This window comes from Electrona antarctica (genome assembly GCF_951216825.1).
Source record: "Electrona antarctica genome assembly, chromosome: 8".
Taxonomy (NCBI): domain Eukaryota; kingdom Metazoa; phylum Chordata; class Actinopteri; order Myctophiformes; family Myctophidae; genus Electrona; species Electrona antarctica.
In genome coordinates this window covers 24,168,066-24,182,235 of record NC_136789.1, presented here as the reverse complement: position 1 = coordinate 24,182,235, position 14,170 = coordinate 24,168,066, and the positions used below count along the sequence as shown (strand labels likewise).

Sequence of the window (14,170 nt, the reverse complement as noted above, 5' to 3'; positions counted from 1 at the left end):
AAAACATTGTGTTTATTGTCATGATTTGTCTTTAAATAAATACTTTTTGAAATGTCTATGGGGAAAATGAATGGGAAATTCTCTTCCGGGCCTGTCACACTCTATCTGCAGTGGTTGGAGGAGGTTTTCCTGACTGTAGAGTGTAGACCTTGGTGTCAGGTAGGACACCTACTGGTTTACTAGTAGTACTGCCTCTTATCTCTTGACCAAGTGGGGATGCCTTCTTGGAGAGCAGTAGAAGTTTGGTCTCACATGAGACCACAAATTCCATGAAATTTGTGGATTGCAGCTTTATTAGGACCATCTCGATCTAGAGTTTATTATAAATACGCCAACACATATGTGAAAATATATACACATATTACAGGAGTCAAATGTTTATTCCTGATAAAATAGAATAAATTGAAGAGAGATGTAGAACACCATGCATCAGTGTGAAATTCAAGCACGGGGTTTCCCTTCACCCAATTTGCTTTTAACAAATTAATCAATCAAAAAGGTAAATTTGCATTGAATGTGTTCTCAATCATGATTACAAAAGCACTTTATGTAGCAAACTGTGAACAGTGAACTCAATTTGGACAGATAAAACCATTTAATCTGTGCCAATTTCACTTCTCATTATTACTCATTCATTATTGAAAATTAACTTGCTAAATTGAGGTCTTGTGATGTGGTATCTTCTGGGAAATTGACTGTACTTTTTGTATTTTGAATGGGAAATTGACTGTACATTTTGAATGGACTCCACTGCAATGCTGTCTCCAGTTGATACATAAGTTGCTAAACTCGCTACAAGTTAAATCCATTGCCGCCTTCCTACTAACACTGTATAAGTGACCATCTCTAATCTATTCCGTCAGTGTCAAACGATGGTACTGTAGCTGTGGCACTGAAACTGTGTGCAGACGTACATACATTAAAGCGTGGTCAATGTGTGTGGCGTGGTGGGGGGAGATTAAAGTGCATTCAAATGGCGCACAGAGCAGGGAGGTATTTATTGCACGTGTATCAGTCCTCTTCATCGCTCCAGAAGGCATCCTCATCATCAAGATCCACACCTTGGAACAGTCTGGAACAGACAACACAGGCACATTCAGGCACTAGTGGGGAAATTATTGTTTTGCTGTGTGTGACGATTATGTGGGAGTGACATCCAAATATGTCGCTGGATTAATAAGGAATAGAGAATATGACCATCGAGTGAGCAAAGACTTAAAGGACCACTTCACCACTTTTCAACCTATCTTCATATAACTGGTCCTCACTAATAATCACGATACAATGGCACAATTTTTTTTCTACTCAGTCTGTGTCTCATAGGAGGGCTGTGGGCAGTTCAGAAACCGTCTTCCAGTGACATCATAGATGGGGAATACAAGCTAATAGAAACTGCAGGCTTTCTAGTCCTGAAAAGTTGCAATGCGAAAATGGAAGCCATCGTTCTCACGGTAATGAAAATCTAAAAATGTTTGTAAAAAAAATCTTGTTTAAAAAAAGATCTGCCTAATGATGATGTCACTGGAAGAACTGCCCACAGCCCTCCTATGAGACACAGACTGAGTAGAAAAAAATCGTGCCATTTTTTCATGATTATTAGTGAGGACCTATTATATGAAGATAGGTTGAAAAGTGGTGAAGTGGTCCTTTAATGGCTAAGGTGAAGTATGCAGATTTTTCCTTCACCAATCAGTATTTAGTTGAGGGTATACAAATAAAGGTTTAAAGTGTGGTTGTAAGCATGGTGAGTGGGGTTTACATACTGGTTATAGCAGGGAGAGTTGGGGTTGTTGAAGTGACTGTAAGGGTTGACTTTGCTGAGCTGTCCCAGGCACAGCCAGCAGAAGTACTGCCTGCAGGACGTGCATGTCATCTTGTTGCAGCCGTCTGATTTCTATAGGACAGAAGGTAAAGATAGAATGAGACGAGGGCAGAAAACAGGGTTCGAGTTATGTGGGAGCTGAGCTCCCATGACATACGTGGGGCCCGGGGGGGTCTCTTCATACATTACCAACAACCATCTATCATAAATGCTCTGTCTGTCTGTCTGTCTGTGTGTGTGTGTGTGTGTGTCCTTCACATTATCTCGAGAACCTTCCAACCGATCGATTTCAAACTAGGCGTCAATGTGTCAGATTAGTGGTTCTCCAAAAACCACAAATCTATGTGTAGCTGTATGCCTGTGTGTCTGTCGCTCTGTGTACAACTTGAGACCTATGTTGCATTTCTTTCTACATCTCTGCCTTTGCCATTTTATCCATCATTTTAAATGAAATGGTCCAACCCCATGGTGTACAATACATACCTGTATATTTGTCCCACAGCGTGGGCAGCCTTTACAGTTCTCATTGAGCCAGTCTCTGCTGAAGGACTCTTCCACTGCTTTCTGGATCACCCTCTTCCCATAGCGCTGCTCCATGAACTTCTTCCCGGATGTACTGGCGGAAAGATACTCATCCCTCAGGCCACGCAAATCATCTGTACAGAACAGACAACACTGGCTTTTTAATGCAAGCAGCAGTCATCTTTCTTCAAAACATGTTCACTTTTGATATCCAACTTTGTTCTGTTTAAAACTAGGCTATACCAAAAGCAAAAAAAAACGTAGAAAGCAACACCCAGGTGGTTTCTCCTTGTAAGCCTCCACGGGAATAAGATTAATTTAAGCCAAAAAGACAAATTCTTTAGTCTTGGACTTTAACCACCTGAGGCCGATTCTACAAAATTTGTAGAATCGGGTTCTACAAAGGTTTGAGAACTACCGTTATAGTAGGCATTTAATGCCTACTATAACGGTAGTTCTCAAACCTTTTCGCACCAAGGACCCCCAAAATGATATGTATTTGGCCACGGACCCCCTCCCAAAAATGTTTCATGCCAGGACCCCCAGAAGTTTCAAGATTTTTCAAAGCTGGTGCTTTCCCGGTTTTAACAGGCAAATTCAACCACCTCCACGTTGAAAAATTAGCAAAAAGCTAAGAGGAACAGTAAAGGACGGAGTAGTGTAAACACCTGCAGTGATTTTGCAGTGGGACAGGCCATGGTAGGCCAGCTTGCAGAGGGTACAGAAGGCATAGCGACAGGCAGGACAGATGCCCATAGTAGTGTCTGGCTCCACCATGACGGCGGTGGCACAGGACTGCCGGGGGCAGTACACCACGTCTGCCATCAGGTCCAGAGTGGACTGCAGCAGCAAGCGGTCATATCGGGCAAACAGTTCCTCATCCACCAGATGCTTGACCTGAGAGAGAGAAGACGGGTGGATGGAGACAGAAACACCCAGAGCAAGATTCACTACTCATCATCAGGAATCTACAGGCACAATTATACAATAAGAAAATAGGAATAATTTGACTTTTTAATGATGGTTTCTGCCAGTGCATAAGGCAACTAGACGGAGGGCTATATCTTGCGCCACCCCTTAACCCTTATCCCTAAACTAATTTGCCATGTTTTACTATTTTAAAAAACCTTTTAAAATAGTTCAAATAGCCGATCTACAAGCTCACAATGTCTCAGTGTAGATCGGCTAGTTTAACTATTTTAAAATGTTTTTCAAAATAGTAAAAAATGGCTAAATTAGTTTAGGGAGAAGGGATAAGGGTGGCGCAAGATGGAGCCCAGAATCTTTCTCACACACGCACGCACGCACGCCTTGCTCACCTGCAGTGGTGTGGCAACGGAGGTACATTTTGGCTCGGGGCAATTAAGGCACTGTACATTGCCGTCTCGTATCTGAATCTGGAAGTATTCCGTCATGCAGGCCTTGCAGTAGACATGTTGGCACTGATTGAAGCACAGGCAGCCCAAGCCCAGCTTCTCCATGAAGCAGATCCCACAGCAGAACACCTTGCTGTCAAACACCTTCTGACGGTGTGCCTCGTCAAAGTCCAACAGCTGAGGTAGGATGTCGGCGCGCGGGTCCACTGCCAGCACGGCCCGCGGGTCCAGCTGAGACGAGGGCGACGGCGACGAAGACGGCGACGCCCGCGGTTCAGAATGTCCCATTTTTTGTGTCCTTGGCCGCTCTTCGTCTTCCTGATCAGAAGACTTACCGGAACACTTCACAGCTGAAGAGAGTGAAGAAAAGTGCTGTTTATGTTTAAAACCATACAGTATATATGTTTAGAGAGATATATCGCCCAAACCGTTATCGGTCATTATCCCATTCAGGACAGGAACCCTTTTGGTGTTTTAAGCATTATGTTATACTTTAGCTATTAAAAAATAGCAGATCTGAGCCTGTAGATCTGCTATTTTTGAAAAATCGTGAAAATGTGGCGCAAATCTTATATATTCTTTCAGAGCGAAGGTTTTAAACTCAAATCTTTGCTTCTGGGGAGGTCCCTGGAACAACATATTTTCAGATGGGGGTCCACAGCCAAATACAGATAATTCTGGGGGTCCTTGACATGAAAAAGGTTGAGCACCACTGATATAGAAACATAGGTTTTTCAGAAAACTGTTAGGATATAGAAGCCTTTTTAAATCGGCCTCAGGTCAAAATGGGTTAAAATTGTGTTTATTCATAAGCTGGTCTAACTGGCTCTCATTGGCTTCAATGCATTCCATTGAATTTCCGGCTCCAGTTTGCCTCCCACCCAGTCCATATATGGTATGGCCCCTGCTATGAGTACAACATCTGTCCCCTCCTTCTTTACATACCCTTATCTCGTGGGCACAAGATGCTGTATAATAAAGCAGCTCTTCCAATAGTATATAATACAAGTAAGACGCGTAAACGCGGGAAGCGAACAAAGTATTGTGGCAGTCTGACACACACATGTACACACACACACACAGACCTCTGTATCGTTCCAGTTCCAATTTCAGTTTGTATTGGTTTGCTCCCAATCTTTTGCCCCCTGGTGGTGGGCGGGTGGTGTTACAGCGTGACACACAGACACAGTTTTGGCCAGCTTCTATAGTTAGTGCTCACTTTGTTTGCAATAATACAAGAGAGCAGCAGCAAAAGAAAAAAGCTGCTCTTGATCATCTTGGCATAATATAGTACTCTAGAATGATAGGCTAGATTATGTAGCCTGCACAGGATATAGGCTACATTTTGTGCAAACAAAACTATAACATAAGTACTGTAACTGTACATAAACAGCTACATTAAAATGGAAATGTCTAATAAACATTAACTATAGCATAGAATTACAGGTTTCCAAGAGAATAATCTGTGGCTAAGATTGTATACTAGGCACTCCCAACCAAAGTCACAAATGCACAATACATCTGTGGCTCATGGATTACTCATTATTTAGTCTATGAAATACAACTTTGTAGGAGAGTTGAAGGCTGTTGATAGCACAACTACGGTCTGGTATTATGCCGTTGGCTAATTCATTGGACTGCCGGTGTACAGTTCAAGTTACAACAGACTACAAAAATATTTCAAATTACATTGTAGTAAAAGTATGTGTATTTATCCCGATGTTTTCCAAGGCAATTTTTGCAGAGGTGAGAAAGCACCAAATAACTTTGATCTCGTCTCATTTAAGTCACAAATTAAAATGGGCAAAGACTGCAAAATTCTGAGACAGAGAAATAGATTATCAATAGATAAGCTTTCACGACTACACCCTGCCTATAGCTGAATCAAATGCATTATCAGGGTTGGACTGGAGCACTATTTGACCAGTAATTTAAGGATTCCGACAGCCTGCTGGCTCTATATGCTAAACTACTCATAATCTCTGCTCGGTCTGCGCACCATGATGCAAACAATAACACAACAGTCCACAGATAACAAGCTCAAACAACCAAACACCATAATAAAATCACAGTCATGTACTACTACAAACTATAGCTTCCATGGCGGGTAGGGATGGGCTTTAAGGCACATTTATGTACACTTGAGAGTGTTTGCGGTTATCCGTGGTTAATCATAGCATGATGTCATATTATATGACGTATTTATACAAATTAACATTGTAGTGCACTTCATGAGCCTTGGAGACACTACAGTAACTAATAAAACATGTAGTGCAACTGACATTAGGCCTGTGCCAAGTAGTTTCCTAGTTGTGTCTTTATTATCTACGTTTTTCAGAGAAAATCCTCTCATTTTATTTTAAAATCCAAGTCATTAAAAACTAGTAACGTATAAAGTGGGTTTTAACAAAGCTGTCTTTCCCTCTTAAAGTGTGCTCTGTTTTGAAGTTAACTGCTACCACCGTGGGCATGATGGCACAATGCAGCTCTAAACACCAGTAAATCCAATTCATATTAAAGCCACACACACACACACAACGAATGTCACAGTGCGCATGAGAACAAAATAATGCTAAATCGTCTGGGCCTTCAGAGTACCTCAGTTAATTTGAGCACATTTACAAATGTTTCATTTAACATTTGATGAATATATCCACCCCGACTACAGGCCCATTGAAGTTTGCACGCCTTGACTTCTCTAAACATACATGACCTAGGTCCATGACCTAGTATCTGACTGGCTGAGGAACTCATGTTTGCATCTGAATACAAAAAAAACTGTTGGTATGTTTTTTTCACGGAACTCCACAGACCCTGACACTGACATCCTTATTGAAGGTAGTAGTATTCAGGTAGTATCAGAATTTAAATATCTTGGAATTACACTAGACTCAAACTTGACATTCAAAAAGCATGTTAAAAATGTAGCCAATAAAATCAAATTCAATTTATCCAATTTCAGACACATAAGACCATATCTAACAACAGATGCAGCTAAACTCTTCATGCATGCTATGATTTTTTCACACATAACCTATTGTTTCACAACCTGGTCACAGACAAATCAGACAACTTTAAAACCCATAGAATCACTTTACAAACAGACATTAAAAACACTGGATCAAAAGCCCAACCGTTAACACCATTGCCATATAGTTCTAAAGTACAACTTATTTAATTTTGACAGCTTTAAACATTTTGCAGATGACTGCCTCATTTTTAAGATCTTAAATGGACTTGCACCTCCACCACTGAAACAGTTCATAGATCGAAGGGACAGTGGTGACAGAGCAACAAGGGCAACTATCAGAGGGGACTGTGAAGTGCCAATCAGACGTAGTGTGTTTGGTAAAACAGTCTTCTCTGTTAGAGCCTCCCATCACTGGAACAGTCTCCCCACAGAAGTAAGAGAGACTTCCAACTATCTGACCTTCAAATTCAACCTGAAAAGGTGGCTAAAAACGATTCAAATCTTTAATCATGAGTAACTATCAGCACTATTTAGTATTTACAACCGGTGTCATTTCTTTGTGGAGTTGCTGTTGTTCTGTCCCCTGTACCATGTTGATCTGTTCCTGTATTTTACTGTATTGTACTGTGTTTTCGTATGGACATGGTGTTGGGTGCTGGCACATATGCACACATGGCACCAACGCATGGTGCTGTGTGCCGGCACACACACTCTGTCTTTCTTTTATCTGTTGTATTGTGTTTTGTATGGACATAGTGTTGGGTGCTGGCACATATGCACACATGGCATCAACGCATGGTGTTGTGTGCTGGCACACTACACTTACACTATGTCTTTCTTTTATCTGTTTTGTATTGTGCTTTTGTATGGACATAGTGTTGGGTGCTGGCACATATGCACACATGGCATCAACGCATGGTGTTGTGTGCTGGCACACTACACTATGTCTTTCTTCTTTTTATCATTCATTTCTTAAGAGCCTGCCCAGGGACTACAGATGAAATTTAGCTTTGGCTAACTCTGGCCCATTTACATTGATGTGAAAACTGACATGTTGATCAATGAGCTTTGTCCCTGTCAAATAAATAAATAAATAAAAATAAATAAATAAATCATGTATCCCAGTACATGCAATAGTGGCAATTATCACCATGACAGGGGAAACAATAGTGGGGCTTACAGAGTCCAGTTGAAAAAACATCTCCTTTGACGACGTGTAATTGTATTTGATGAAGACGGGCCCACATGATCCCAACCTTGTGGATACTGGAACTGTAAGGCGTGCCAACTAGACTGACGACTAGATTAAGATCTAGTGCACAACTCACGAGAACGGGCTTCCGCAAGACGTGACTTTTATCTTGTGGCCACAAGACAACAAAATGAACCGCACCTCTCCTCATCCGTAAGGATCAGTCAGAGATATGGGTAAAGGTGGATACATGCACTCCTCTTTCCTGAAATAATGCAGATTTCCTCTGTTCGGCTTTCTTCTTTGCATAGCCAGGCATTGGCAAGGACACTCGTAACACATCATCTCATAATTGTGCCTGCAAGCATACCGCAAATGAAACCCACGGGGTGCGCACGCTTATCCGACACAACAACGGACCGACATGCGGAAACAGCGGTCGGTCATGCGGTCGAACATGCGCTGCTCCCGTGCTTGCGGTTAGGGTTTGAGGTAGGTCGTTCTAATGACAGTCGGACCAATAGTATGTCTAAACTAAAGCCTGTACACAACACATCCTCTCATATTGTACCTGTAACAGGCTCACTCTTCTTGCGTTCACCGCTGGCTTTGCTTCCCCCTCGGACTACCACCAGAGGGGACTGGATATCCAGGAAGTCCAGTGCCTCCTCCTTGAGAAACTGGACCCAGGTGAAGAGAACAACACAGCCCTGGTTCTCCTCCCACAGCTCGTCCAGACGTTTGCACAGGGAACTCATCTGACAAGGCCCAAAGACGAAAGATATACAGAGACACGCACACACAAGTCTTAAGAGCTGTAGTGTTGAAATGACTGGGCATGACTGGGTACAAAGCTTTTACAAAGGTTAACGTTTGGTATATTGAGCCTGGCTCTGTTCAAAATAAGCCTCACCTGTGCTCTGGTAAGCCATTTGGAGCTGATGGTGAAGATTGGCGCAGAGGAAGATGGATACTCTGAAGGAAGCTCAAAGTTCAGGACCAGAGGAGGTAGGAAGGAGACATTGTACACTGCCCGTTTTTCCCCTGTCAAGCAATTAAATGTAGCACCTTTAAGTTAGAAAAGGTTATGGATCTCCTAGAGATGTCCCGATACTGTATCGGTATCGGAAAAGTATCGGATCGGCCCTTATTTGGTCATATCGGTTGATATCGGTATTGGCAAATATGCCAGTCTAACCCCCGATCCGACACAGGGGTAAGGGGTTGACACTACAGCAGGTAAATAAAATGTTGGGGCATGTGGAGTTTGCTTTGGAAAACTGCAAGTGCACATTTGAGCGAGGAGTCTGCTATAAACACAACACGAGATATATAGCTAGATAGCTATAAACACTATTCCCGGTTGGTGGACTTCAAAATAAGATATTTTTTTCTTTTTGTATTATTATAAATATTATTCTCTGGTATCGGTATTCAGTATCGGTATCGGCTAACACAGAAATTGTGGTATCGGGATCGGATCGGAAACGAAAAAAGTGTATCGGGACATCCCTAGTTGAGATCAACACTCGCCACTTAACACAATAAACCTGGTGTCCCTGTTGTGTTAGTAAAAATGTTTGTATTAACAAAAAGTGTATATACAGTTCATCACCATATACTGTAGTATTTGTACATGATCTGTGAAAAGGATAAAAAAAGGAAATTAAAAAGAGCTCGACAGCTTTCCATTGTGGTAGCTTTTTTCCCCGCAAGACGTAGGGACAAATACTGAATCTTGAAAAAAGCGCAAGAGGTCAACCCATTTAAGACCTCTGTGTCACTTTAGATTTGAACAACTTTACCATTATTTTATACATTGGCAATACAAAAATAGCAGATATACAAGCTCATCTGCTATTTTTGAAAAATCGTGAACATTTGTGCAAATCTTTGAATATATATGTATATATATATTTTTTTTAAAGCAAATTTCTCAAATCTTTGCTTCTGGGCGTCCCACTCCCTGGAACAAAATATTTTTAGATGGGGGGGGGGGGGGGGGGGGGGGGGGGGTCAGTGTCCAAATATACAGTATATAGTTTTGGGGGCCCATGACTTGAAAGATTTCGAAAACCAATGATATATATAGCAACATAGTTTTTTTTTAAAATGAAAACTGTTGACTGTTGAGTGAACAAACGTCTCCTCCAACAGCAGGACGTTACCTTGCACGACGACCTGGAAGTCGGGAGGCAGTTCCAGGCACAGCTGCATCTCTCCTCCCTGGGCCGAGTCGGCCCTGTGGAAGTCCTGTTCATCATAGATACTTGCTAGAGCAAGCAGCTCATCCTCCTGCGATTCTCTGTCCTCCTCAGACATTTACATTCCTACAACAACAACAACATTATTTGCACGATGGTCTCAAACAACTGGTTGGCAAGCAGCGTTGTCATGATACTGTGGAGTATAAAACTTAGCTTTAACCCATTTTGACCTGAGATCAGATTCTAAAAATCTCTTCTACATCCTGACAGTTCTGAAAAAGCTATGTTTCTATGTCAGTCGTTCTTCGATTTTTAAAAAATAGCAGACCTACAAGCTCGTAGCGCGCCACTCGGTGGCGCACTACGAGCTTGTAGATATTGCTATTACTGCTATTTTTCAATAGCTAAAGCATAACATAATGCTAACACCAAAAGGGGTTCCCGCCCAAAATGGGTTAAGAAACACTACTGGGGGCCACTGTAATAAACACAGCAGCACAAATGTCAAATCACCAGATTGCTTCAACAAAACAAAAACACACAGTCAATCAACATAATAATGTATACATTTCTCTAAATCTTTATCCCTCGATTTTGTAACCCATTTTTTCACCCCTGTGCCAATTATCTAATGTGATCCTGGGCTCTCTACACACCCTCCGCCAACCTAGTCCCCATATATGGGGGACATGGGGAGAGCAACGGACTTGAACTCATGCTTCCTTCCTGCCTGAGTGTCCAAGTTGCTCCTTTACACGTGACAGGGGGGAGTTTCCCTGGTTGGACGTAGCGCGTGGAAGGAACACGTTATTCCAACCAGTTCCTTTCCCCTCCATCAGGCGCCCCGGCTGGCCAGGGGGAGGCAGTTTTTGTTTAGAGACCAGGATTACTGCATGTTTTTGTGAGGGTACCACTACCTACCCTAGGGGACACGGGGAGAACATGCAAACTTCGCACAGAAAAGCCCTTTCGCCAACCCCGCCTCGGGTATGGGCACTGATGATGCGGAGGAGGAAACACGCCGCCAGCACCCACAGCTATACACAATAATGTATACATTTCATTATGAATATATATCACTCTGCTCATACTGATATCTGACCTGTTTTTTCTCTCTCTATTTTGTCTTGAAAGTGCAATAGTGACCAACTTTCTTTTTCACACATGTAAACCCGCAATGTGACACTAAAGTTGAGTTGTCTTGTACAGTACTGTGTGTATATACTGTACAGTGTGAGTCAAGCTGGGGCTCATGGCTCGGTATCCGGAGAACTCGCCGGTTTTCCGACTCGCCGTGGTTTAGTGCATTTTAGTTTTACTTCACGTTCATTTAAATTGCATTGAATTGAGAGAGAGAGAGAGAGAGAGAGAGAGAGAGAGAGAGGGGATAGTTGTTTAGAGTTTACACTAGATGAAGTAGGACATTAGGAATGCTAAAGTTTAAACACCAAAGTACCGAAACAATGTAATTCATTAGTAAACAATATCCTGAAATATCATTGGTACTATCATTGGTATTCACATACTCACCTTTTTATCATTATCTAGCCGACCATTTAAAATAATTTGATCACTTTGGAAATTAACATCTGTGGGTTTGACATACTGTACTACACTGATGGAGATAGCATGTTAGCATAACGATGAAGACATTGATGAAGAATGTTCGATGCGGCGAGTTGGTAAACTGGCGTAGTTCTCCGGTATCCCATATGGCTCATAGCTCAGTACTAGATATACTATTGAACTATGAGCCATGAGCCAAGGGGCCTCAACCTACTGTAAATGGTGCATTTATATAGTGCCTTTATCGAAGGCGCTTTACATAGATTGTGCATTACATTAACCCATTCACACACATTCATACACCGATGACGGCGGAAACCATGTAAGGCACCAACCAGCACATCAGGAGCAATTAGGGCTCCAGTGTCTTGCTCAAGGACACTTCGACACTAACTTTGGAGGAGCCCGGGTTCGAACTAGCTACCTTGCAGTTACCATCGGCATCGGGCCACTCTACCCCTGAGACACTACCATGCCAGTATTGGGCCACAATGCCCAACCTGGTGTATACTTTTGCATACTGTTATTGATGGTGCTTCAGTTCGTATTGATAATTCTTACCTTTTCATTGCTGTATCTGACAGTACTTTCCTCAATCTGCATCTGTAACTCTAAACTGCTGTGCTGCCTCTGGGCGACTGAAATTCACCCACAGGGATTTCGAAGCCTTTAATAATATTTTCTCCAGGAAAAAAAAGGCAACTTTAAGATGATCAAAGATATGATCACCCGGCCGTTTTCAACCTTTATATCTTGATATAATTGGTCCTCACTAATGCTCATTATTTCGATTTCTGTCAACTCATTCTGTGCCTCATGGGGACAAACTAATACAAACGACAACCCTACTCTTCCCTTAAAGTCAGCACGCTATAGAAGCCATTGTTCTTGCCTTAATAAAATAAATAAAACACGTTTGAAATGAAATGACCAAACCTGCCCAACAGATTATGTCACTGGTGGTAGGCAGGTTTTGGAACTGTCCAGAATGAGCCCTCCTGAGACTCAGACTGCATAGACCCATAATAGACAATTTTGGGTTTTGACTTTTGATTGATTGTGCATACTTTATTAGACAGAAATGCAAACAGCAAAGTCATACACTTGGTCTAAAAGGATTTACACAAACAGTCCTAGTGGACTTAATTGTTAAGGTTAATTAATAAGGGTGATGTGGTTCTTTAATGATTGAGTCATAACTCAGTCACAACCACTCAGATTGGAAGTTGGAACCACACACACACACACACACACACACACACACACACACACACAGACTTGGGTCGTCCACTCACAGTTAACAGTCTTTGTATTGAGTTTGTGCTTGAAATGTACTGTAATTCTGCAAACTGTTAATAAATATTTAAATCAATCAAGCACACACACACACACACACACACACACACACACACACACACACACACGAGCATTTAGGAGATTTCAGGGGGGACTTTGCCCCTTTCTGACACAAGGCTAACGTTACATTGCAGCTGGCTGGCTGTGCCGTGGCATCATGTTAGCAACAGCAACATGTCATCACAATAGCCTTAACCATCGTCTGACTGTCATTTATCCTGCTGTGTACGTAACGGTGCTGTCTCTGCAACTGATATTATCTCTATCTATAAACTTTACGACCCGGTTCAACACATTATGCTATAAGCTAGCTAACGTCACCCAACCAACGACACGAGTTGATCATAGCCCAAACAGGTAGACAGCTATAACATTTAGCTGACAAAGCAGCACATAATTACAGTAGTATAGTATTGTTACGGCGCGTGTATACACAGTCGTTACGCAGTTTATACTATAAAAGTGACCACCAGTTTATTTATTTATCCTTACCTTCTCTTCTCCACACTCACTGATTGCAGACCAACAGCAGGAGCAGGATTATGTATCGGTAGTGTTGATCCCATAGCCCGGGGGACCATAGCGTTGTGATTGGCCCCTTGGTTGCCGAGTAACAATAGTTACCGGTAGGCAGGCGGCGAGGGCAAGAGGGGGGGTGGAAGAGACTGTTTCCGTATCCGCTTCGGACCGGAAATGCAAACCGGTGTCGGTCTAGGGTCTAGTCTCGCGTAGTCTCGCGTTACCAGACTGTTGCCTCTCGCAATTTCCAAATGCTTTCATCATACAGTGGAATAGGAGGCCTATTACTATTTGTGTGATTTTCTACTGGTTAGTCTATTAATCTATTAATACGGCATTATCGGCATTTATCATATTTAAGTTTCTATGAGCTGTGTAAATATATATATTTTCCATTGTATCGCATGCCCTGGAGACATTCCTCATGTGCAAACATACCAACCATAATCAACTAGTTTTGATCTAAATATATAGTTATTTGTCTTTTGTCACAAATTGTCAGTGAAGGACACTATATCTGCATGATTGTAATGCGTTTGTCCTTGTGGCATAATACCACTCTACAACACAGTAGGCCTACATAGTCATAGACTATTGCAACAGAACACCTCACTGCCTTATTGTGGCAGCGGTGGCCGA

At 42.1% G+C, this 14,170-nt stretch overlaps 1 protein-coding gene across 1 annotated transcript; it reads right to left on the bottom strand.

Annotated features, from left to right (window-relative positions):
* Positions 1–361: 361 nt before the first annotated feature.
* Positions 362–13,631, bottom strand: LOC306927412 (E3 ubiquitin-protein ligase RNF14-like). The gene is made up of 9 exons (XM_079507139.1): positions 13,505–13,631; positions 10,052–10,213; positions 8,797–8,927; positions 8,455–8,641; positions 3,664–4,070; positions 3,013–3,241; positions 2,306–2,478; positions 1,764–1,894; positions 362–1,072 (listed from the first exon to the last, which is right to left on the bottom strand). The coding sequence occupies exons 2-9, from the start codon at positions 10,203–10,205 to the stop codon at positions 1,012–1,014; spliced, it is 1,473 nt and encodes a 490-aa protein (XP_079363265.1). The 5' UTR covers positions 10,206–10,213; positions 13,505–13,631; the 3' UTR covers positions 362–1,011.
* Positions 13,632–14,170: the final 539 nt, after the last annotated feature.

Excerpts from the sequence above, each read along its gene's own strand:
- LOC306927412 (XM_079507139.1), bottom strand. The coding sequence starts at position 10,205 with ATGTCTGAGGAGGACAGAGAATCGCAGGAGGATGAGCTGCTTGCTCTA. Across the intron at positions 8,642-8,796 it reads AATGGCTTACCAGAGCACAG|ATGAGTTCCCTGTGCAAACG; the intron begins GTGAGGCTTATT and ends GGGCCTTGTCAG. Across the intron at positions 1,073-1,763 it reads AACTCTCCCTGCTATAACCA|ACTGTTCCAAGGTGTGGATC; the intron begins GTATGTAAACCC and ends TGTCTGTTCCAG.